The following is a 26912-nucleotide window of genomic DNA, read 5'->3' as shown; positions in this document are numbered from 1 at the left end:
TGAGAACACATTAAATTGATCAAAAGTAACATTTATTTTCCTTCAGCTTAGTCCCTCATTTATCAGAGGTCACCACAGTGGAATGAACCACCAACTATTCCAATTTAGTTCAATTCAATTGTGTTTAGACTGTGGGGGGAAGCCGGAGCACCTGGAGGAAATCCACGCCAACATGGGGAGAACATGCAAACTCCCTATAGAAATGCTAACCACTGAGCCACCGTGCCACCTTAAAAGTATCAGTAAACACATTTATTTTACAACAAATGCTGTCATTTCAAGCTTTTTATTAATCAGAAAATATATTGCGTAATGATTTCCACACTAATCTGAAGCAGAAAAACTATTTTTAACAGTGAAATCAACATCAAAAATAATCAAATTATCTTTGAAAGATCACGTTACACTGAAAACTGAAGAAATAATGCTAAAAACATCAGCTTCACATCACACAAATTTCATACACTATTACATATTCATATCAATAACAGCTATTATGAAATGTAATAACATCTGACAGTGTGTACAGTATTGTTAATCAAATAAATGCAGCTTTAATAAACAGAAGAGACTTAAAAACCTTTAAAAAAAGTAGTCTATTTTCAAACAAAACATTATAATCAAAGTAAAAATAAAACGCAAGAAAAAAAAAAAAACGTCCGTTAAACTGTAATCTTAAAGAAACCTCTGGGAAACCTGTTTGGAAACCATTCATTAACCATTATTAACTATAAACATTACCACAACACATTACATGTTGACTGAAATGTTGGTATTATTGTCTTAACTAACATATGGATAATGCAGAGCTTTTAAAATGCTTACATTTGATTCTGTACTAATTGTTGTTTAACTTCTGCCTGTTTCACACTGCAAGTGCAAGCAGAGCGTGAGCACCTCGTGTGGAGAGCAGAAGCAGCGTGCAGGCGTTTACCTTACACACCGACTACACAGATCAATCTATCTCTGTCTATTCTATCTAGTTACCTATCCATCTATAAATACACACCTTTTTATACAACTTTTCATCTGCACCAAGACCCGCGGCAACTTCCTGCTGTTTCCTTAACCAGCAAGTCTTTATTTTACAAAGTATATACCTAAAGAGCTGTATGCTTCTCTCACGCTGAGGAGTGTCGTTCATGTCTTTTCAGGTGCACTCGGTCAGAAGAGAATAGCCTCTTATTTCATGTCATTTTGTTTTGATTGTCAGCATGATGTAGGCCTATAGTTGTAATCAGCTTGTTAAGTAGTGACGTGTTTGTGACGTATGTAATACTGTTTCGGGTCCAAGCCGCCACTCATTCGCCGAAATCATTCGTTTATGATCACGTTTTATTCCTATCACACATTAAAGTTAATTTTATATAGAATCATAGTGTACACAACAATCTCTGGGCTTGCTGCATAACAAATACCAAAAATTTACAAAAAAATTATCACTTTCTGGCCATCGGATATTAAGCATGGACATATATACTGCGATCGTGATTTTCGAAAGCCTTAAATCGCTTTGTAAACGTTTATTATTACCATTTCATGAGTCTCCCCATTCAGTTAAATAGAGCGCTTGGACCCGGAAGCCGCTTCGCGTGACGTCACACTTAACAAGCGGATAATATATATACAATATAGTTATAATGATATTTATACATGATCAAACTAGTGTGCAACTTAAGCAAAACTTAAATTGGTTTGCATTTGGTTTTGTAGTTCGGGCCTAAATAAATAATTGACTATATTGATTGACTATATAAAAATCTGTAGATCTTATTGATGCATTTATTGGGTAAAATTGCTACTTTTTACACATTTAATATGTTTTTTGGTCAAAATCAATGCAAAAATAGTCAGCAAAAATAAACCCAGCGCCGAAACTATTGCGGCATTGCTGCTTTAGCGACGCACATGCCTCACGCTGACGCACTTCTTCTATGTGCAGTATAAAAGCTCTAATCTGTTAAGACGGATGCCGAAAAAAACTTGTGCTGCTAATGTTCTGCTCACGCTTATAGTGTGAAACGGGCTTTACTGTTAAACTGCTTAAACCACTACTAAGGTTTTCCAGTCACATGCTTTTTTTTATCAGTGCTTTACAGATTGTTCTACCTTTTTATAACCAATGAATTGCTGACCAGAACATAGAAATAGACACAAAAACTAAAACTATATATAGCATGTATATAAGTGGTTTGTTCTACAGACAATCCAAAACAACCATTGCTGAAGGGGGCTAATAATATTGACCTTAAAATGCAACCCAGGCTCGTGGAAACGTAGCCCCACGGACGTTTCTGGAGGCCGCGAAATACATCCCGGGAGATACGTATTTGTGCAGTTTGTTTTGCAAATCTGCGAGAGGCCGCTGTGCACGCTTTTTTGCGTCTCAAACTCCTCTCTGGAGCACGCGCCGTTCGCGCCCGTGCTGTTCTCGTGTAAAAAAAAGCAGCCGGAGGTGGCTGTCGAGCGACTGTCTGTCCAACTGACTGAATAACTGAACGATCGACTGGGCGGGCGGCCGGCCAATCGGCCTACCCAACCACCCTCCTCCTCCTTCCCTTAACCCAAGCGACGATTTACAAAAGCCGTCCAAAAATTTTTTTCAAAATCAACTGATTTTGACCGCATTTCGGATTTCGCCATATTCTCACACCGTCACGAACTCGTTCGCTTTTATTTTTTGGATTCTGTTTTTCATCTTACCTGATTTCTGGAACCGCTCTTCCCCAGACTCGAACGCGGTCGTCACCAACGGCTCCTCCTCCTCCGGGCCTCCGCTCTGCCGACGTAACACTACGAGCTAAGCGGACTAACTGGTTGCAGCGGGTAAGGCCTCAACACGGAGGTGAGCCGTCAGCCGGCGGGCGTGGAGAAGAGGAGCGGTGTCACACCGCCTCGTAGCGTTCTCTCGGAAAAAACTAAATGCGGCCATACGTACCTCCGGCCACGTAAATCGCGGTCTCCAGAAACATCCGCGGGGCTACGTTTCCAGAATGAGCTTGGGTTGTTAAAATGGGTGTAAACAATTAAAAACTGCTTTTATTGTTGCCGAAATAAAACAAAAAAGACTTTCACTAGAAGAACAAATATTATAGGAAATATAATAACTTTGAAAAATACCTGAATCTGTTCAACATCATTTGGGAAATAATTAAAAAGAAAAAGTGATTTTTAAACTAAATCATAACTAAAAAGGCACAGACTAGTAAAGCTCATACACAGCTATTTCAGTGTAAATCAGATTCCCTCCGTCTCCTCTTTTCTGCTGCTGTTGAACATCTGCAGGTTTCAGAGAGTGAAATTAGGCATTTCTTTGCCAGGGCTCAATGTACTCTAAACCCAAATGCTGAAAGATGTCTTCCTCGGTGTTAGCGGGCAGGAAGGTTTTCTGGAGAAAGAGACAGAGAGGGAAAAGTTGCATGTGATTTTTTTGTTCTGTCTGAGAAATGGAGCATGTGAAGAGATGAATCCACTGAGAGAGGATGAAGAAGCGCAGCAGACGAGATGTTGGAGATCTAAAGGTCAGTGAATGTGATTGCTTCAGATCGCTGGATCCTCTGTGTTTTTAGATGATCGTCTCTAAGTGTTCAGTATAGCTGTGCATTTCTGAAATGTATTTCAGATGTCACACAAGGTCATGTAGATGTCTGTGTTTGGTGCCAGTTCTGTCTGTCTGACAGGCCATGCAATCTCAAAAACAAAATAAACTAAAGTGTATTGTACAAAAACAAACTATTAAAATATTTTAACAATATAATTAATGACACTAACACTGTCACATAACCAGCGATCGCTCTCCAGAGATCGCTGGTTCTCACACGAACACTATGGACTACACTTCCGCCTTCCTCTGGACTACATAGACATACATGCTTTCCGGTCACAATCACGTCTGCTCACTCATCAAGATTGATTACACTCTCACCAGCTGAACCTTGTCAGAGACTGATTACACACCCTTCATAAGCCACTCATTCACCCATCCAGGTTGCCGAGTCTTGTTAGCTGTATCAGTAGCATTACAAAGCGTTTTCCCTGTCTTGTTTCTAGTGTTTAGATCTTAGCCTTGTTTACCCGTGTTCTCCTGTTTAGCCGCCTGCCTTCTGACCTATTGCCTGTATACTGACCACGATTCTGGACTGCCTGCATATACCCGTTAGTACCCGTTTGATCATTGCTTGCCTGACGCTCAATAAACCTGCATTGTGGATCTTACCTCCAGTTGTCTCTGTCACTCCCCCCGTCATTACACACTATTACTAATACCACTAATAACACAAACTAGTAATAAATAAATTACGCTAGTATAATTGAATAGAAAAGAATAATAAAAAACAATAATTAAGAAAAGTATTTGTTTCAAAATATAATTCACACACACACACACACACACACACACACACACACACACACACACACACACACAAAAATTGGAATATTAACACTAATGAAAAATAGTAGTAGATTACCGTTAAAAAATGTATAAAATAGTTAGTATCGTCAAAGACTCGGATACAGAACTCATATCTTTTTGAATGGGGAAAAGTGTAATGGCAAATAAAGCCCCGCCTACTAGTACAGGAGCCAATCCTCGATCACTATATGGTGAATAAAGCCCGCCTTCTAGTACAGTAGCCGATCATCGATCGCTATTAACTGATAATAATCTTGGGAGGGTTCTGTCAATTTTTTGAGATTCTGACTTTTATAAATGAAACTAAAGGTACAGTTCTTGTTAATTTTTTTTGGTGATTCCTAATATGAAGGTCAATCGTTAGCTTGACAAGCTGTTTTAGAGAATTTGATGTTTCCTGATTTAAACAGGATGCCCGAGCATACTGCCCGAAGGGTGTTTCAAAGAGTGAAATGACTTGCCTTAAAGGGACTTTGATATTGTATAGATGTATTATATTGCATTATATGTACTTTAAAACCTTGGTGTATTCACACTCTGGGCTCTATTGTAACGATCTAGGCACAAAGTCTAAAGTGCAAGGCGCAAAAGCATTAAGGTCGTGTCTGAATCCACTTTTGCTATTTTAAGGACGGTAAATATCTGCTTTGTGACCTGGTGCATGGTCTAACAGAGTTGACCTTATTCTCTTAATGAGTTCTGGGTGTGTTTTGAGCATAACCTGGAGTCTCATCTCTCATTCCCTTTAAGAGTCAGTTCCGTCACTCCATGGCTCATTTGCTATGTACATGGCGGACTTTGTAAGTGTAAAAATTCAACACTTCACAAGAGAAAAAACAGTTAAACAGAGCATCTGCAGCGCGCGGATAAAGAACGAGCCTCCTCCATTCAGCCTCTTTACTTTATCTTTACTTTACTCCTTTGGTGGAGTGAGGAAACGGTGGAAACTCACTCCACTGAACACATCTATCAGCCCACATGTTTAATTTCCTTTGTTAGGCGCAAAGATTTGTGTCAAAACTATTACTAAATTCAGTTCTGATCTCCAGCAAAGGAATAAATGAACAATAATAATGAAGTGTGCTCAGAAAACTGAGTTATATCCAAACACACGTCCTGTTCTTATGCTCCATATGCAGACGTCTCCAAAACCCCACAGCTGGACACATCTACACTTGTGTTTATTAAAACAAATATAAATTTGCAGATAATCAATAATACCGTTACAATCACCAGCGACCTCTAGCCACCAGAGGTCGCTGGAAATCATTCACTCTCATAGAACTACAAATCTGCTTGTAAATGGACTACATATTCAGTCATGCCACACACACACACACCTGCTTCCTCATTTAGACTGATTACACTCTCACCACCTGAGGATTGTCAAAGACTGATTACACACAGTATTTAAGCAGCACACACACTCATTCACAAGAGTCTTGTTCACTGTAAAGTAGCATTACAACGCGTTTTCCTTGTCTTGTTTTCCTGTGTCTTGAACCTAGCCTTGTTCATTTAGTTATCCTTGTCTGCCGCCTGCCTTTCGACCTCTTGCTTGTTATATTGACTACGATTCTGGATTTACCTTTATACGTCTGTTTGCACCTGTGTTGACCACCGCTTGCCTGACCACTGAATAAACCTGCATTGTGGATCCAAACCTCAGTTGTATGTGTCACTCCCCGACGTTACAAATACTGCTAATAATAATAACATTATACAGATCTTCATGAATGAACTGAAGAAGCCCCCCGAGGTGGAGAAGGCATGGAGGCAGTGCTGTTTATATTGATGTAGAAAATCATCATCTCTGGATCATTTTAATCCTGTAATTGTTTTCATCTGTAAAGATATTTGTTGCTGTTTATCCTACATTTACTTTTACATTTAGTCATTTAGCAGACGCTTTTATCCAAAGCGACTTACAAATGAGGACAAGGAAGCAATTTACACAACTATAAGAGCAACAATGAAGAAGTGCTGTAGGTCTGTAAAGTCTAAGAAGGGAAGTATTAGTAGTATTAGTATTTTTTTTATTTTATTTTTTTAGGTACAGTTAGTGTGATATTCAGAGAGGCAATTGCAGATTAGGAAGTGTAGTGGAAACTAAATAGTCGAGTTTTTAGTGGTTTCTTGAAGACAGCGAGTGACTCTGCTGTTCTGATGCAGTTAGGGAGTTCATTCCACCAACTGGGCAGATTGAGCGTGAGCGTTCGCGATAGTGATTTCTTCCCTCTTTGGGATGGAACCACGAGGCGACGTTCATTCACAGAACGCAAGTTTCTGGAGGGCACATACATCTGCAGAAGTGATAGCAGATAAGAAGGAGCAAGGCCAGAAGTCGCTTTGTAAGCAAACATCAGAGCTTTGAATTTGATGCGAGCAGCAACTGGCAGCCAGTGCAAACGGATGAGCAGCGGAGTGACATGTGCTCTTTTAGGTTCATTGAAGACCACTCGTGCTGCTGCGTTTTGGAGCAGTTGAAGAGGTTTGATAGAGTTAGCTGGAAGCCCGGCTAGTAGAGAGTTGCAATAGTCCAGTCTGGAGAGAACAAGAGCTTGAACAAGGAGTTGAGCTGCATGTTCAGATAGGAAGGGTCGGATCTTTCTGATGCACGATCGAGCAGTTCTAGAGATGTGGTCAGAGAAGTTTAGTTGGTCATCAATCGTTACTCCAAGGCTTTTCACCATTTTGGATGCAGTAACGGTTGCCCCATCCATCTGGATTGAAATGTTATGTTGTAAAGTCGGGTTGGCAGAAACTACAAGCATTTCCGTGTGTGTTCAGTAATCTGTAAGTGTTTGGATCTGCATAAGTGCATAACTAACACACTCTGCTGAACTTTAGAGCAGCTTTTAGTTGGTCAATGGTGTGGACTATTTCCTTAAAATAGCAATGCACCAGCAATGCGCCTTAACACACCTCTTTTATAGACCACCACACACATGAGGCCACAAAGTGGCGCAAATGGATTTTGGATTTGCTATGTAAACAACGTGGCACAAATCATGAAAATTAGAGTTGCTTTGTCTGAAAATAGCAGCAAATCGCGCCAAGCACCTTATTGCGCCAGGTGTATGATAGGGTATTAAATACTGTACCTTCCCTCTCTAACTTACCATACATTTTGGAAATTTCTAATGAATGTGAGTGTAAAGGAAAATCCATAAAACTTATGATAAAAAACAAAAGCAAAAGATTGCAAATTGCATAAAAGTGACAGTGATAATCACAAATGAAATGCTTTCCTAAAAACTCCAGCAGCATTCAGCCCAGCTCAGATGATGCCTACAAGAGCGCATTAGCAGCCGTCCTGACCTTGCGCAGGTGTGAAGGCACAGAGTCACTGCAGATGTCAGAAGAGATGAGCGAGAGCGCAGTGTTTGTGCGCTGCAGGCCTGAAGTCATGAAGATCTGGCTGGAGAGCCTGTCTGAATCACTGCACACACACCCTGCTGCCAGACACACACTGCAGCCCACTCGTCAGAGGAGATAGAAACATGTGAGCACAGTTAGCAGGAGCGACAGGCTGACGCACAGACCAGGTGCGAACACCAGCATCCGCTTTACACTCACATATGCTCATTTACAATGCAAATGAGGAGGCGGAGCTAGAGAGATTGAATCCCATGCACTATTCTTTGGCATTTGTCAGTATAAACAGTGAAAGTGTAAAACAGTGTGTGTTCACACATGCTCATTTACAATGCAAATGAGGAGGCGGGTTATAGAGATAGAATCACATACTTCTACACTATTCTTTGCCATTTTGTAGTATAAATAGTGAAAGTAGTGCATTTAATCTAACCATTTTAAAAATAATTAGTGCACTTGAAATACTTCATGCACTTAACACTTGCATATTTGAATATGTTGTGGAAGGGGGGAAATATCAAGGCAAATGGGACTATAACAGTGGATTTACATATTTAAAATAATTACGATGCCTTTACAACTGTTAAACTATCATGCAGATGAAGGAAGAGGAGATAGAAACTTTTAAGTGCACTTAGAGTATTTAAAGCACTCGACACTCAACAGTTAATAAGAGGAAAAGCTAACAGGGCAAAGGTTAAGGGACGGTAACAGTAAAGTTACATATTTGAAGTAATTATGATGCAAATGAGGAGGAGGAGCTAGAGAGATGTGCCAAAAATCGCATACTTCTACACTATTCTTTGCCATTTTGTAGTATAAATAGTGTACGATCACTCAAGATAATGTACAATGCAAATGAGTAGGCGGAGCTAAAGAAATTGAATCACATATTTATGCTCTATTCTTTATCATTTTGTAGTATTAATAGTGCAAGTAATGCATTCACATTGACAATTCTGAAAAGAAAAAAGAACAAGTGCACTTTAAACACTTCATGCACTAAACACTTGCATATTTGGATGTTGTGAAAGGCGGGAAGCTATTGGGACAAAGGTTATGAGACTATAACACTAAAGTTACATATTTAAAGTAATTATGATGCAAATGAGGAGGAGGAGCTAAAGAAATGTGCCAAAAATTGCACACTTCTACACTATTCTTTGCCATTTTGAAGTATAAATAGTAGGGGTGTCACGATTTCGATCTTTAATCGAAAACGATCGAAATTTATGCTCAATTTCGATTATCGAATCAAAAAATAGAATTGTCGATGCTGCCACGCCCCCATGTCACACTAGCTCGGCTTGCCAAGCAGGAAAAAACAGGCTTGTTGAAGTGCTTGTTAAACTGCAGAAGCAGGAGACCCGTCGACAGAGCTTAAACCCTCTCCTCTTTCAATGAAGTCGCCGGTGTGTAAGCATTTTGGATTTCCAGTGAGTTATGTTGACAACGTTCGTGTTGTCGACAAAAAAAAAACACAGTTTTGCAAGCTCTGCTATGTACGTATTACGTACGGTTCATCTAATAGACAACACCGGCATCGCGCTCCTCCCCCCGCCCCTGTTGCAAATCTGCTCGCGAAAAGTTCACACTCAGGCCCTGTTTACACTGTCTTTGTTTTTAAATGGCATTTTAGAACGACAACGATTTGACATCCACAGTGGCGTGTAGCATTTCTGAGCAGCCCTCCTTCCTCTCTACCTCTGAAAATGCACATCACGTGACCACACAGACACAGACGCACACACAGCCATGCGCTCGAGACAGCAGGTCCAGGCAGTCAGAGGACTGCTTCAATCTTTCACTCACTTGTACTTAGTCATTTTAGCGAACACCTCAGATACTGTTGGCTGGTTCCTGTTGGTTGTGCCTCTTTTTTACCGACGCCATTATAACGACACAGATCACTGCCTATTCACGAGTCCCGCAGAAAAAGTGATTGACAGGTGGTAATTATGTGTGTGTCTTGCCTTTATTCATTTACTGTATGATTTGTTTATGGGTAATACAAAGACCATGCAGGTCAGGTAGTTTAAACGGTAGGCTACAAATAATTAATTGTTCATTAATTAATGAATTATTCATAATCAAAAATCGAATCGAATCGTGCCTTTAGAATCGAAAATGTAATCGAATCGAGGATTTGGAGGATCGTGACACCCTTAATAAATAGTGTACGATCACTCAAGATAATGTACAATGCAAATGAGTAGGCGGGGCTAAAGAAATTGAATCACATATTTATGCACTATTCTTTGCCATTTTGTAGTATTAATAGTGCAAGTAATGCATTCACATTGACAATCCTGAAAAGAAAAAAGAACAAGTGCACTTTAAACACTTCATGCACTAAACACTTGCATATTTGGATGGTGTGAAAGGGGGAAGCTATTGGGGCAAAGGTTATGAGACTATAACAGTTAAGTTACATATTTAATGTAATTATGATGCAAATGAGGAGGCGGAGCTAGAGAGATGCACCAAAAATCGCATACTGTTACACTATTGTTTGCCATTTTTGTAGTATAAATAGTAGGGAGTGGTGCATTCACACTAACAATTAAAAAAAAAGAATAAGTGCACTTGAAATACCTCATGCACTTAACACTTGCATATTAGATTATGTTGCGAAAGGGGAGGAAATATTAAGGCAAATGGGACTAAAACAGTGAAGTTACATTTTTAAAATAATTACGATGCCTTTAAAACTGTTAAACTATCATGCAGATGAAGGAAGAGGAGCTAGAAGCATTTAAAGTGCACTTAGAGTATTTAAAGCACTCAACACTTGCATAGTTGATTAGAGGAGAAGCTAACAGGGCAAAGGTTAAGGGACGGTAAAAGTTAAGTTAAATATTTAATGTAATTATGATGCAAATGAGGAGGCGGAGCTAGAGAGATGCACCAAAACGCATATTTCTATCCTATTCTTTGCCGTTTAATAGTATATATTGTGTACAGTTAAACATGCTCATTAACAATGCAAATGAGGAGGCATGGCTAAAGAAATCGAGTTACATACACTATTTAAACTACAAAATGGCAAAGAATAGTGCAAGTAGTGCATTCAAAAAAGTAGTGCAAGTAGAAAATTCTAAAAAGAATAAAGTGCACTTGAAATACTTCATGCACTTAACACTTGCATATTTGATTATGTTGCAAAAGGGGGGTATAAAGGCGAATGGGACTATAATAGTGGATTTACATTTTTTAAATAATCACGATGCCTTTAAAACTGTTAAACTATCATGCAGATGAAGGAAGAGGAGATAGAAACATTTAAAGTGCACTTCAAGTATTTAAAACACTCAACACTTGCATAGTTGATTAGGGGAGAAGCTAACAGGGCAAAGGTTAAGGGACGGTAACAGTTAAGGTATATATATATATATATATATATATATATATATATATATATATATATATATATATATACACACACACACACACACACACACAAAATAAATGAGGACATCTACTATTCTTTGCCATTTTGTAGTATAAATAGTGTACATTCACACATGCTCATTTACAATGCACATGAGGAGGCGGGGCTAGAAAGATTGTATCATAATTATACAATATTATTTTCCATTTTGTAGTATAAATAGAAGTGCATTCACATTGACAATCCTGAAAAGAATTCAACTATACTTCAAATTCTTTATACACTTAACACTTGCATGTTTAATTATGTAGCAAAAGAGAGGTATATATCAAGGCAAATAAAAATATAACAGTGAAGTTACATTTTCAAAATAATTACAATGCCTTTAAAACTGTAAAAACTATCATGCAGATGAAGGAAGAGGAGATAGTAACATGTGAACACAGTTAGCAGGAGCAACAGGCTGACGCACAGACCAGGTGCGAACACCAGCATCCGCTTTACACTCACATATGCTCATTTACAATGCAAATGAGGAGGCGGAGCTAGATAGATGCACCAAATATCACATGCATGTTCACTCTTGTCATCTGAAACTTACTACAAAACATACCCAGATCATGGATTTGACATTGAAAAGGTACAACAAAACATACTAAAAGTAACTTGTTTTAAATACAGCATCCTCTAGTGTATTTGACATCTGAAATGTACAACAAAATGTACCGAAAATAATATGTTTTCAATTTGTAAAAATGCAGAAAGCGCCCTCTAGTTTGTCATCTGAAACATACAATATAATACACCCTTCGCAAAAATATATACAACATCCCCTGGTGCATTTTTCATTTGAAACGTTCAATGAAATATACCCTAAGCAACATATTTTAAATTCACAAAAGTGTAGACAGCACCCTCTAGTGGAAATGACATCAGAAACGTACAACAAAATATACTGAAAGTAATGTTTTTTTTGCTTTTTTTTTTTGCAAAAATGTATACAACGTCCTCTAGTGGATTTGTCATCTGAAATGTACCATAAAACACACCCTTAGCAACATATTAACATCACACTGAACTGAGCTAAACTGAACTGAACTGAACTTAAACACTAAAACCTGAACCACACTGTTCCAGTTACTGAACTACACTGTTCCAGTTACTATGACCATTTATGTGAAGCTGCTTTGACACAATCTACATTGTAAAAGCGCTATACAAATAAAGCTGAATTGAATTGAATTGAATATTTTAAATTCGCAAAGATGTATACAGCATCCACTAGTGGATTTGACATCTGAAACGTTCAACAAAATGCACCAAAAGTCATGTTTTAATTTTGCAAACATGTAAACATCGCCCTCTAGTGTTTTTGTCATCTAAAACGTACCACAAAACGTACTCTAAGTAACGTATTTCAGATTTACAAAAATGAAAACAGCGCCATCTAGTTTATGTTATCTGAAACATACAACAAAATACACCCTACGTATTATATTTTCCATTCGCAAAAATGTATAAAATTTCCTCTAGTGGATTTGTCATATGAAATGTGCAATAAAACACACCTAAACAACGTATTTTACATTGGCAAAAATGTAGACAGCACCCGCTACTGGATTTGACATCGAAAAGGTACAACAAAACATACTGAAAGTAACTTTTTTAAATTCGCAAAGATGTATTCAGCGTCTGGATTTGACATTTGAAATGTACGACTAAATGTACCGAAAGTAACGTATTTTACATTGGTAAAAATGTAGACAGCGCACGTTAGTGGATTTGACATTGAAAAGGTACAACAAAACATACTGAAAGTAACTTGTTTTAAATTCAGAAAGATGTATACAGCGTCCTCTAATGGATTCGACATTTAAAATGTACAACTAAATGTACCGAAAGAAATGTGTTTTGATATTGCAAAAATGTAGACAGCGCCCTCTAGTTTGTCATCTAAAACATACAATGAAATACACCCTAAGTATTATATTTTACATTCGCAAAAATGTATAAAATGTATTCTAGTGGATTTGTTATCTGTAACGTGCAATAAAACATATTAAGCAACATATTTTACATTGGCAAAAATGTAGACAGCACCCGCTAGTGGATTTGACATTGAAAAGGTACAACAAAACATACTGAAAGTAATTGGTTTTAAATTCACAAAAATGTATACAGCATGCTCTGGTGGATTTGTCATCTGAAACATAAAATAAACATACCCTAAGTAATGTATTTTACATTCTCAAAAGTACAGACAGCGCCCACTAGTGGATTTGACATCTGAAACGTACAACAAAATGCACCAAAAGTATTGTTTTAATTTTGCAAACATGTAAACATCGCCCTCTAGTGTTTGTCATCTAAAACGTATCACAAAACGTACTTTAAGTAACGTATTTCAGATTTACAAAAATAAAAAAAGCACCCTCTAGTTTATGTTATCTGAAACATACAATGAAATACACCCTACGTATTATATTTTCTATTTGCAAAAATGTATAAAATGTCCTCTAGTGGATTTGTCATATGAAATGTGCAATAAAACATACCTAAGCAACGTAATTTACATTGGCAAAAATGTAGACAGCACCCGCTAGTGGATTTGACATCGAAAAGGTACAACAAAACATACTAAAAGTAACTTGTTTTAAATTCGCAAAGATGTATTCAGAGTCTGGATTTGACATTTGAAATGTACGACTAAATGTACCGAAAGTAACGTATTTTACATTGGCAAAAATGTAGACAGCGCACGTTAGTGGATTTGACATCGAAAAGGTACAGCGAAACATACTGAAAGTAACTTGTTTTAAATTCAGAAAGATGTAAACAGCGTCCTCTAATGGATTCGACATTTGAAATGTACAACTAAATGTACCGAAAGTAATGTGTCTTCAATTTGCAAAAATGAAAACAGCGCCATCTAGTTTGTCATCTGAAACACAATAAAACGCCCTAAGCAATGTATTTTACATTTGCAAAAATGTAAACAGCTCCCGCTGGTGAATTTGACATCTAAAGAGTACAACAAAACATACTAAAATATAATACTGAATTGTAATATAATATTACAGTTTTAGTGAACTGAAGTTTTCTTAGCGAATCTTGTGATTCAGCACTGACTTTTCAGCAAGTATTCTCCAGTCCTCAACACACACCACATGCCTCATCATGTCTGTCCGTTTCTGTAACTGAGAAAGTCTCACTCTGACTGTTCATCATGTACTCAGATCTGCGTGAACACAGACTTCACGAACACGTTTCGGCAAGCATACAGCTGCATTTTTTAAACTGTAAATTTGCTCACTCCATTCAAGCATTTTGTGATTCATTCTGGCAGCGCATGTTAAAATCCGGCCACTGGGAGACCATGAAGAGTGCAGAGATGCTCAAACCAAGCGTGATCCACTCGCCAAAATAAGCCTGGCTTGAGAAATGCCCATACAATCCCCACAATCCCTGCCTTCCTCCAGACGGGAAGAGCTCCAGATTAATTACAGTACACACACTCATCCAGACAGCACCGGCAAATCCACTGCACACTCTCGACACACAACATCCATTCACCAGCAGCTTTATCTAGCATTTAAGGTGTGTAATTTAGCCAATCGGTGGTCATTATTCTGTTATGATGCTCATTGATCTCTTGAGGAACTGCAATGTTGTTGTCTGCATAATTCGGAGTGTTTATCAACAAGAGCAGACCTGTGAATATCCTTGAAGTTGAAGTGTCTTTTTCATAATGAATTCATCTTATTGCATTCAGCACAAATGCTCAGCGCTTTAAAATAAACTAGTTGCTTCATCATGACTGTAGTTAACCTGAAGGACAAAACTGCCATTAAATGTTTATGAAGTACAGTTGAAAGCAGAAGTTTACATACACTGAATAAAAAGGTATAACCACTTAAAAAAAAAGACAGCGATTAAACTTCTTTCTCTTTTAGGTACATCAGGATGATCACATGTGTTTCTGATCTGCTTAATAGCAGAATAATGAGAGAGAGATGCTTTGAGAAATTGTTCTAACTTTTCTTTGTTTACTTACAATCAGATTATTCTGCCTCTGGAAAAGCTCAGATGATGATGTCGAGTTTTTGGAAGTGTCTGATTGGCTAATTGACAACATTTGAGTTAATGTGAGGCACAACTGTAGAATAGTATTGAAGGAAAAGCTCAAACACACTGCTTCCTTCTGTGACAACATGGTAAAATCAACAAGCCAGAATCAACAACAAAGCCAGATTACATTCTGCTGAATTACACTAGGAAAAAGACGTTGTTTGGAGACATGTCCTGTGCTCTGATGGAGCTGAGATTGAAATGTTTGGCCATAATGAGCAGTGTTACATTTGGAGGACAAAGGGGAAAGCGCACAAGCCTAGAAACACCATCCCAACTGTGCAGTATGGGGGCGGCAGCATCATGTTGTGGGGCTGTTTTGCTGCAGGAGGGACTGATCCACTTCACAGCATAGATGGCATCATGAAGAAAGAACATTATGGAGAAATACTGAAGCAACATCTCAAGACATCAGCCAGGACATTACAACTTGGCCACAAATGGGTCTTCAAGACAGACCATGACCCTCAGCATACTGCCAAATGAGTTCAAATGTGCTTTAAGGACAACAGAGTGAATGTTTTGGAGTGGCCATCACAAAGCCCTGATCTCAACCCTATAGAAAATTTGTGGACAGAGATGAAAAAGCTTGTGCGAGCAAGACTCACATTCCATCAATGGGCCAAAATTCCATCAAACTACTATGAAAAGCTTGTGGAGGGAAACCCAAAACATTTGACCAAAGTTATATAGTTTAAAAGCAAAGTATGTAAACTTTTTACTGTCTAGAAATAATAATAATAATAAAAAATTCTCCTTATTCTGGCATTTAGCAAATGTAAATCATTTAGGAAATCCTAACGGACCTAAAATAGTAAACATTTAGTATGATTTACCAGCAGATATGGTTATGTTCCTTTTTTTTAAGAGTGTATGTAAATGTCTGGTTTTAAATGTTTATGCTAGTTTATTACAGTGAAAATGCCTGATTTTTGATTGACTGTATTGTCTAAGGGGTGTCATGGTGGCTCAGTGGTTTGCACTGTGACCTCACAGCAAGAAGATTGCTGATTTGAGTCCCGGCTGCGTGAGTTAGCATTTCTGTGTGGAGTTTGCATGTTCTCCTCGTGTAGCCGTGGGTTCCCTCCGGGTGCTCTGGTTTCCCTCACAGTCTAAACACATGCGCTATAGGGGAACTGAATAAAATAAATAGGCCATAGTGCAAATGTGTAAATGTGAGAGTGTGTATGGCTGTTTCCCAGGACTGGGTTGCAGCTGGAAGGGCATCCACTGTGTAAAACAGATCAAGTATAAGTTAGCGGTTCATGGTAGTCCAGTTTAATAATGTATAATAATGAATCTCATATCAACACAAAGGATTTTTGCAACCAAAACAAGAAAAAAAGGAGATGTTTTATTTTGCCGGCATCATGCTGTGAGTACCAGCGCTGTATGTGTTCTTTATCTGTGCATGTGTGTGTGTGTGTGTGTGTGTTTACAGTTGTACAGATCCAGAAGCTCCAGACACATACTGTTATTAATATACTTGTCATAGTATTGCGTGTCAGAGTTTTCCTCGGCCCTAATAGTGTTTAAATGTGTGGAGCAGATTCAGAGCGGTCAAAAACACACACCCACACACACACACCAGCTGAGAAACACACAGATCTCAGAGACAGCTGGAGCACACAGCCCAGAATATGGAGAGAAGATGGCAGGCATCGCATCTACATCACGCCGCAGAATTAAGACCAACCACTGCCACCAACTGCGGCACTCCAAGAGGAAAATCTACACCCACAAACTGCTGGGAAATCTCACATTACAGCAACGAGTCAGCAAGTAAATGGATTAATGGTGAAAGTTTAAGGGATTTTTATTTTATAAATTTGGCACTGAAAACAACTATAGTAATGAAATCTGATGTAATGTGTATTTATATAGCGCATTTATTGTGTATGGCAATAGACCCAAAATGCTTCACAATCATTAGGGAGGTCTCTCCACACCACCACCAGTGTGCAGCTCCACTTAGATGATGCGACGGCAGCCACAGGACAACGGCGCCAGATTTTCACCACATACCAGCTATAGGTGGAGTGGCGAGACAGTGATAGAGCCAATTCAGTGGATGGGGATGATTGGGAGGCCATGATGGGTAAGGGCTGATGGAGGGAGTTTGGCCAGGACACCAGGGTTAAACCCCTAGTCTTTACCAGAAGTGCCATGGGATTATAAATGAGCACAGAGAGTCAGGACCTCGCTTTAACATCTCATCTGAAAGACGGCGCTCACTGACATAATAGTCCCCTTCACTATACTAGGTTATTAGGACTTACACAGACCGCAGGTTGAGCGCCCCCTGCTGGCTTCATGAAAACCACTTCCAACAGCAACCTAGTGTTCCCATGTGGTCTCCCATCTAGACACTGACCAGGCTCAGCCCTGCTTAGCTGCAGTGAGTATCCGCTCTTGGGCTGCAGAGCGATATGCCTGTGGCTAATAAAATAAAAATAATATTTTTACAGTGTTCATTTAAGTGGTTGATGATCATTATCAAGTTATGAATTAACCTTTGTTTAAAAAGCAGGTTGACATAACTAATTATCTAAACATTTTTCAATCAAGATGCATTTACTTGCAATGCAAGCAACCAAGCAACCAACCAATAAAAATAACCAACCAACCAGCCAGCCAGTCATCCAACCAATTAACCAACTGACCTACCAACCAACCAATCAGCCAGCCAATCAACCAATCAACAAATCAGCCAACCAGCCAACTAATCAGGCAACCAGCCAGCGAGCCAAGCAACTAACCAACAAATCAGCCAACCAATCAACCAGTCAATCACCCAACCAACCGATCAGCCAACCAATCAAACAATCAGCCAACTACTTAACCAGCCAGCCAATCAACCAATCAACAAACCAATCAATCAGCCAGCCAACCAACCAACAAATCAGTCAACCAATTAATGAACCAGCCAACCAACCAGCCAGCCAATCAACCAATCACAAACCAATCAATCAGCCAGCCAACTAACCAAAAAATCAGTCAACCAATTAATGAACCAGCCAACCAACCAGCCAGCTAATCAAACAATCAACCAACCAACCAACCAACCAGCCAGCCAGCTAGCAAATCAACCAACCAACTAGCCAACCAACTAATCAATCAACCATCCACCTAGCCAACAAACTAATCAACCAACCAGCCAGACATCAACCCATTAACCAGCCAACCTATCAACCATTCAACCAGCCAGTACACCGACCAATCAATCAACCAACCAACCAATGAACTGACCAGCAAATCAACCAACCACCCATCCATCCATCTATTCATACATCCAACCAACCAAACAGCCAGCACAGCAACCCACAAGCTAGCACACCAACCAACCAACCAACCAGCCAACCAGCACACCAACCAACCAGCCAGCCAGTACACCAAACAAATCAATCAATCAATCAATCAATCAATCAATCAATCAATCAATCAATCAATCAATCAATCAATCAATCAATCAATCAATCAATCAATCAATCAATCAATCAAATCAATCAACCAACCAATCAATCAATCAATCAATCAACCAATCAATCAATCAATCAACCAATCAGCCAGCCAGCCCACCAACCAATCAGCCAAACAATTAATCAGCACACTAACCAAGCCAACCAACCAACAAACCCATCAACCAGCATATCAACCAACCAGTCAGCCAATTATCTAACCAACTAGCCAACCAATCAAATAACTAACCAACCAACCAATCCATCAACCAGTGTATCAACTAACCAGCCAGCCAATTATCCAACCAACCAACCACCCAAACAACCAATCAATAACCAGCCAACCAAATAGTCAACCATATTAAATTTATTTTCTCAATGACTTTATTTCATATCGGAACTACATTATTATTATTATACTCATTATTTACAGACATACAAAGCTATACTTTTAAATCCAACCAAAAGTCACAAGCATTACATTATAATAAAGTCAACACGATCTAATTAACATTAAATGTACTAATATAGCTCTCTGCCCCTGACGGTTCAAGGAGAGAGAGAGAAAAAAGTACATTATAAATTAACAACACAACTTTTACCGATGGCAGATAATTAAATTCCTCATGCATAGACGAAGGTGAATGACATTACTTCTGTTAAAGGTCTGCATTTCCTTTAAAAATAAATTAGCTGTTAAAAAGATCTTTCTCCTTCATTTGCTGATAAATGTGAGCAGGACTGTTGTCTGCGCTTCTCTTGTGTGTGTGTGTGTGTGTGTGTGTGTGTGTGTGTGTGTGTGTGTGTGTGTGTGTGACGGCCAATGTCACATTAAGTAAATCTAAATGCATTAACTGTGTTAACTAAATTCATGGCCTAAAACATTTAATTAAAGTCTCGTGATTAGTTTGCTCAGTTATCGACTTCATGTGTTCTGTGTGTTTCGGCCTTCAGCACTTCTGTCGGATTAATGAAGACGCCATATGTTGCTTTATTCGTACAATAATGCACTTTATTTTTACACAGCAGCATTTCATTTCTGACTCTCAGAAACCAAAGTGTCGCCCACAATTAAAGCTCTAATTGAGAAGAATAAGCGGCTTTGTGTTTTTTACCTGTCTGACTTAATCTCTGTGGGTTAATTAAGTGTTAACTAAGAAATAGAATGTCAGGTTAAATATCAGACCACATCTATGTTTTAATTAGTCTTTGATTTTTAATTGTGTAAAATAAGTTTGAGATAATATTCAACACTGGCTCATTGGAAAGGCTTCAGCTTATATTTTTGGGGATACTTTTCTCAAGGCCCCTAGAGATGCCTTGTGCAGCGTTATTGATGTGATCCAAGACCTGTAAAGTGATGATGCATTTATTTGTAAAGCAAAAGTACTTCAAGCAAGAAAGTAACCAATCAACCAAATAACCAACCAACCAGTCAATTAACCAATTAACCAACTAACCAAATAACCAATCAACCAACCAACCAGTCAATTAACCAACCAACCATCAAATCAGCCAATCAATCAACTAACCAACCAGTCAATCAACCAACTAACCAAATAACCAACCGACCAGTCAATTAACCAACCAATCAAATAACCAAACGACCAGTCAATTAACCAACCAACCAAATAACCAACCGACCAGTCAATTAACCAACCAATCAAATAACAAATCAACCAACCAGTCAATTAACCAACCCACCATAAAATCAGCCAATCAATCAACCAACCAACCAACCAGTCAATTAAATAACTAACCAAATAACCAACCAAAAAATCAACCAACCAACCAGTCAATTAACCAACCAACCATAAAAGCAGCCAATCAACAAACCAACCAGTCAATTAAACAACTAACCAAATAACCAACCAACCAGTCAATTAACCAACCAACCAACCAACCAACCAAATAACCAACTGACCAGTCAATTAACCAGCCAGTCAATTAGCCAACCAATCAAATAACAAATCAACCAACCAACCAGTCAAGTAACCAACCAACCAATAACCAACCAAATAACCAACCAACCAATCAATTAACCAACCAAACATCAAATCAGCCAATCAGTCAACCAACCAACCAGTCAATTAACCAACCAACCAACCAAATGACCAATCAACAAACCAACCAGCCAGCCAATCGACCATCCATCGAATTAGTCAACCAATCAGCCAGCAAGCCAGCCAATCAAACAATCAACCAACCACTTAACCAGCCAGCCAGACAGCCAATCAACCAACAAACAAATCAGCCAAGCAATCAATGAACTAGCTAACCAATCAGACAGCTAATCAACCATCCATCCAACCAATCAATCAAACAGCCAGCCAGCCAGCCACTCAACCAACCAACCATAAAACCAGTCAAACAAATAGACACCTCCCAATCAACCGATCAACCAACCAACCAACCAACCAACCAACCAATTAACCAGCCAACCAATCAACCAACCAACAAACCAACCAGCCACCACACCAAACAATTACCCATCGACAAACTAACCAACTAACTAACTAACTAACTAACTAACTAACTAACTAACTAACTAACTAACTAACTAACTAACTAACTAACCAACCAACCAACCAACCAACCAACCAACCAACCAACCAACCAACCAACTAACTAACTAACCAACCAGCCAGCCAGCCAGCACACCAACCAAGCAGCCAGTACACCAACCACTCAACTAACCAATGAATCAAATTAACCAATTAATTAATCAATTAGTATTTTTAAAAAATTTTTTTTTTTACTTTGTTAATTAATTGTGTATGATTTTTTGAGATCATAAGGGCTCATTGGAAATGCTTCAGCTTGCATTTTTGGGAATACTTATTCCAAGGCCTCTAGAGATGCTTTGTGCAGCATCATTGATGTGATCCAAGACCTGTGAAGTGATGATGCCAACCATTGAGGACCACAAAGACAACACATACTGAGAGATGATGCCAACCATAGAGGACTTCTAGAGGTCTCTATAAATCTGAATCAGGCTAGTTTCCCAGTAGATGCTGTGGCGGTCATAGAGGAGTGGAGACCTTGAGACTGATCCCTGTAAGACCCCAGTGACAGACGAGTCACACCTGCAGCTTCTCCATGATGGACGTTCAGCATTCTCCAGCCCCCGGCGCCTAGACTGCAGCTCTGCACAAGAAGTTTGGCCAAAGAAGAAATGGTCGTGCCCAACTGAGCCTGGTTTCACTCAAGGTTTTTTTCCTTCACTTTGGTCAGTTGGTGAAGTTTGTTCCTCCACTGTCGCCACTGGCTTGCTTGGTTTGAGACTTGTGGAGCAGCACATGGTTGGATTTGCTCTTCAGTGTTTGAACTCTCAGCAGGGAAAATAAGGGCTTAATTTGTGCAGGAAAAAGCCAGATCTGCATCCGGCACCTCTGAAATCTGATCCAGTAGCTCATTTTACAAATCCCCCTCCTTTACTCGCTCTTCACTTTCTTCTGCAAACCAGTATTATTCTACTGCATTTATCTTTTGTAATCAGATGCAATGAGTTAATTATAAAAAATAAAGTTCAGAAACTGCACAAAAAGCTTTTCTTATTTCAACTTTTGATCTTGTTTCTAGTCCAAATATCTACAAATTTATAAACCAAGAAGCATTTCCCATACAAGCAAAAATAATAGGGGTGTCAAAATTAATTGTTTCTTCTGTGCACCGCGATGCAGACGCGGACAATTGGGTATCGATTCAGTAATAATCATAACCGGTTATTATGTACTGACGTCATTTATCTCCCATGCGAGGGAGGTGAGCTCCGGTATTTACAACACTCAGCCAACTCAGGGCCGGCCCGTGGCATAGGCACCATAGGCAAATGCTAAGGGTGCTGTATATCCAGGGGAGCGCCAGAAATGAGCGCGGTTTAGTTGGTTTTGTTTTTTCGATTTTGTTTACTTAAGGCGGCAGAGCTCGCGCTGAGAGGAGCTCTCTGTACACTGAAAAAAGTGTTGCATGCAGAACTGTTGCAAACAATTTATTTGTGTTGAATTTAAACAAACAAATTAAGTTTAATAATGTTCAACTTAATTTGTTTGTTTAAATTCAACACAAATAAATTGTTTACAACCACTTAACGTAAAAAAAATTGAGTAAATCCAAGGAATCATCTTTGAATTATTTTTTTCAGTGTAAGGGACCGTCGGAAAAGTGCTTATTTTTTTTCTTTTTTTTTTTTTGTTTTTCTGCTCCGCTCAGCGCGAGCTCTCACTGTTGCAAGGGCTTAAGTGTGTGTGTTTGTGTTTGTGTGTGCGCACGTGTGTGTTTGTTTGTTTGATGCTGTCTATGTTTGTGTATGTGTTTAAATGAGAGACAGTGTGGTGCTGTGTGTCTGTGTGTTTATACAGACAGCATGTTATAGCCTCCCCCCTAAAATATAACACTGTATATGGAAAGTATCGTCAATGCACCGTGATGCACCGAGATATCGAATTGAACCGAATCGATGGCATGATAATCGTAACCGAACCGAACCGTGAGACCAGTATAGGTTTACACCTCTAAAAAATAATGTCATGTAATGTGTATTTATAAAGTGCATTTATGCTGCTGAATGGCCAAACACCCAAAGTGCTTCACTGTAGTTCACTGTACTTCACTGGAGGGTCTCAACACCACAACCAGTGCGCAGCTCCACAGGACAACAGCACCAGGGCTTCACCACACACCAGTTATGGGTGGAGTGGAGAGACAGTGCTGCCAATTCAGTGGATGGGGATGATTGGGGGGCCATGATGGAGGGAGTTTGGCTAGGATTTCGGGGTTGTGCCATGGGATTATTAACAACCACTGAGAGTCAGGACTTCGCTTTAACATCTCATCTGAAAGCCGGCGCTCACTGACAGTATAGTGTCCCCTTCACTCTACTGGGGCATTAGGACTCACACAGACCGCAGACCTCACTAACACCACTGCCAACAGCTACCTAGTTTTCCCATGCGGTCCCCCATCTGGTTACTGACCAGGCTCAGCCCTGCTCAGCTTCAACATATTGTCTTTACAGAAATGAGTCAAAATGAAGTAAGTTTTTTCCTAAAACAAGCTAAAAACAAGATTATTTTTCTCACCCATATGGCAGATTATTTTACTGTAAAACTCACTTTATTTTCACTCATTTCTGAACACAAGACAACACTATTGGGAAATTGGACATGCAGTATATCTGTTAGATACAGTATTTACAATATGCAACACAAATAAAACCTGCTCTTTTATTCTCTCTCTCTAACACACACACACACACACACACACATTCGAGATGAACATTTCAGCTTCAGCCAGAACTCACCGCTGTAGAGTGTATGAAGACGATGATAGATGGACTGGAGGAGATAAAACATCACACCAGCATCTCTGGAGATCTGAAACACACCTTATCAAACCCGAAGACAGCTTCAGAAAGAAACTCTGACACCCAACTCCAAAAACCCAAGATGCTAGAAGTATTTAGGTCAGAGATTCTGCACATCAGATGTCCATGCTTTTGTCTTCTTTTGCTTTTCACACAAACTATTTTTGATGTTGCAATTCCTGCACCCAAAGAATACACTCTAAAACACACACACACACACACACACACACACACACACACGCACACACACACGCACACACACACATATATATATATATATACCATTTTTTTTTTTGGCTTAGCAGTGTATTAAAAGCCAAATGTAACGATTTTGAGTTTAATAAAAGCCTGAATATATGTACTTTGTGTATTAAAAGCAGAAATAAGTATTTTAATGTATTAAAAGCCCAAATTTAGAAACTTTTACTGTATAAAAAGCCAAAATAAGTATTTTTAGTGTATTAAATCCCAAATATAAGTATTTTTAGTGTATTAAAAGACAAATATAACTATTATTAGTTTAATAAAAGCCCAACTATAAGTATTTTAGTGTATTAAAAACCACAAAAAGTATTTTTAGATTATCAAAAGCCCAAATATAAGTAAGTTTATTGTGTTAAAAGCCAATATGAGTATTTTTAGTGTATTAAAAGTCAAATCTAAGCATTTTTGTGTATTAAAAGCCAATATAAGTATGTTTACTATATTAAGAGCCAAAATAATGATTTTTAGTCCAATAAAAGCCAAATACAAGATTTATACATTTGCACATCAGCTTTAATTAATGTGTTGCATGTTTGCTAACCAGCCTTTTATACTGTATATTAAACGGGTCAGACTAAGTTTGTCTAGTTTTCTAAAATATTATTTTTAAGCTATTTTAGTACATGGCTTTTACTAGTACCGGGTTGGACCCCTTTTGCTTTCAGAACTGCCTTAATCCTTCATGGCGTAGATTCAACAAGCTACTGGAAATATTCCTCAGAGATTTTGCTCCATATTGTCATGATAGCATCACACAGCTGCTCTATTGGATTGAGTTCTGGGGACTGTGGAGGCCATTTGAGTACAGTGAACTCATCGTCATGTTCAAGAAACCAGTCTGAGATGATTGAGCTTTATGACATTTTGAGTTACTGTTGCCTTTCTATCAGCTGGAACCAGTCTGGCCATTCTCCTCTGACCTCTGGCATCAACAAGGCATTTGCGCCCACAGAACTGCCACTCATTTCCTCTTTTTCACACCATTCTCAGTTAGTCCTAGAGAAGGTTGTGCATGAAAATCCCAGTATATCAGCAGTTTCTGAAATACTCGGAGCAGCCCGTTTGGCACCACCAACCATGCACCTTTTGAATCATCTTGACCATGTCTACGTGCATTGAGGTGCTGCCATGTGATTGGCTGATTAGAAATTTGCCTTAACGAACATTTAGACAGGTGTACCTAATAAAGTGGCCGGTGAGTGCATGTGTTTTTTTGTTATTTTATTTCAAGTAAATCAAGTGGTTTTAGTTAACTACTGTGAATGTAAATATAAATATACAACTACATCCAAACATAATTAATGCATATAAATAAATAAATACTCTGAATGTAAATGGATGGAAATTTTATTTATTTATTGTTGTTTGTTTGTGTAATAAATATTAGCAAATGTAATTACCTCAATTTTTAACTGTATCAAAGTTACTAAAGGGCAGTATGTTGGAACAGGACAATACTTAATAAAAACTCGTCCAAATAATTCTAAAAAAAAATTAAATATTGAAATAGAAATTTTTCTTTAAAGCTAAAAATGAAGTCCTTAGCTAGAAATTGAGTGCATGTACAAAATAACTTCATGGAACATGATCTTATTACAAAAGAAAAAAATATATATATAATTTTGACCCATGCAATTGCCCAAAATATACCCATGCAACACATGCCTGTTTTTACAAAGTCTACAATGCAGGAGAAAACGCACTTTAAAAAAGTGTTTACTTAAACAAAATCAATAAACCCATTGCCTTAAAAATGACAAGCTGATTTTACCTAAAGTGTAAGCATTTTCATTTTAACCTAGAACTGTTATATTCTCTTAACTTAATTTTTATAATTATGCACATGGTTCATTTACTTAATAATTCCACAGGCAATGAGTTTACTCACTTATTTAAAGTCAACTAGTCGCTTTTTGCAGTGTACGCACACTGAGCTGTCAGACAGCGAGTATCTTTGTCTTTAAAGATCTGCTCTCTAGCTGACTCAGATGGGACGCCACATAAAGAGACTGCAGGTCATTACTGGTTAAAAGAAGCCTTTAAAAGTTTTGATGTGTCCAGACTGAGTCCAGCAGATGGAGGAGGATTTTATGAGCGTCTCTACACTCCTCCAGATTCAGATCATCTAGAGATGTTTGCACTGTGGGGGAGATGAAAATGCCCGTGTTACACTGCAGCACTGTCTTTCTTACTTAATGGCTTTCTTGCTAGTTTCTAGTCCCAAAATCTATAAACATTCCTAAATCAGGAAGCATTTTCGAGATAAGCAAAACACAGCGTGTTGTTTTCAGAAAGAATTCTCAAAATTGAGTGAGATTTTCCCTAAAACTAGCAAGCTAATCAACACAGGCTCATTGTAGATGTGTACCCCCACATTTCTGGAGAGCGTGAATTATAGGCTGATTTCACACAGCCGCCATTTAAAAAGCAAAATTTAAACTGCGGAGGAAAGACACCTGGCAGAGTCACACAAGAACAAAGAGAAAGCAACACAAATTTATCATTTACCAT

The 26912-nt window shown here is 38.6% G+C and overlaps 1 protein-coding gene and 1 long non-coding RNA gene across 6 annotated transcripts in view; both read right to left on the bottom strand.

The window, feature by feature from the left end:
* Positions 1 to 2671: 2671 nt before the first annotated feature.
* dntt (deoxynucleotidyltransferase, terminal) overlaps positions 2672 to 26912 on the bottom strand; it is a 394622-nt gene continuing 370381 nt past the window's right edge. For 3 of the 5 annotated variants that reach the window (XM_087277888.1, XM_087277887.1, XM_087277889.1), the window contains one exon: positions 2672 to 3388. In XM_087277888.1, the coding sequence (XP_087134014.1) occupies positions 3302 to 3388 (87 nt within the window). In that variant the 3' untranslated portion in view covers positions 2672 to 3301. 5 annotated transcript variants of the gene reach the window in all.
* Positions 22941 to 25876, bottom strand: LOC147841229 (uncharacterized). Its single transcript, XR_015506521.1, has 2 exons — positions 25566 to 25876; positions 22941 to 25496 (listed from the first exon to the last, which is right to left on the bottom strand). It is a non-coding gene; the product is annotated as an uncharacterized LOC147841229 (long non-coding RNA).

This window comes from Danio rerio, chromosome 13 (assembly GCF_052040795.2).
Source record: "Danio rerio strain M-AB ecotype USA chromosome 13, GRCz13ab, whole genome shotgun sequence".
Classification (NCBI taxonomy): Eukaryota; Metazoa; Chordata; class Actinopteri; order Cypriniformes; family Danionidae; genus Danio; species Danio rerio.
The sequence above is the reverse complement of the archived record's forward strand: the minus strand, read 5'-3'. Positions and strand labels throughout refer to the sequence as shown.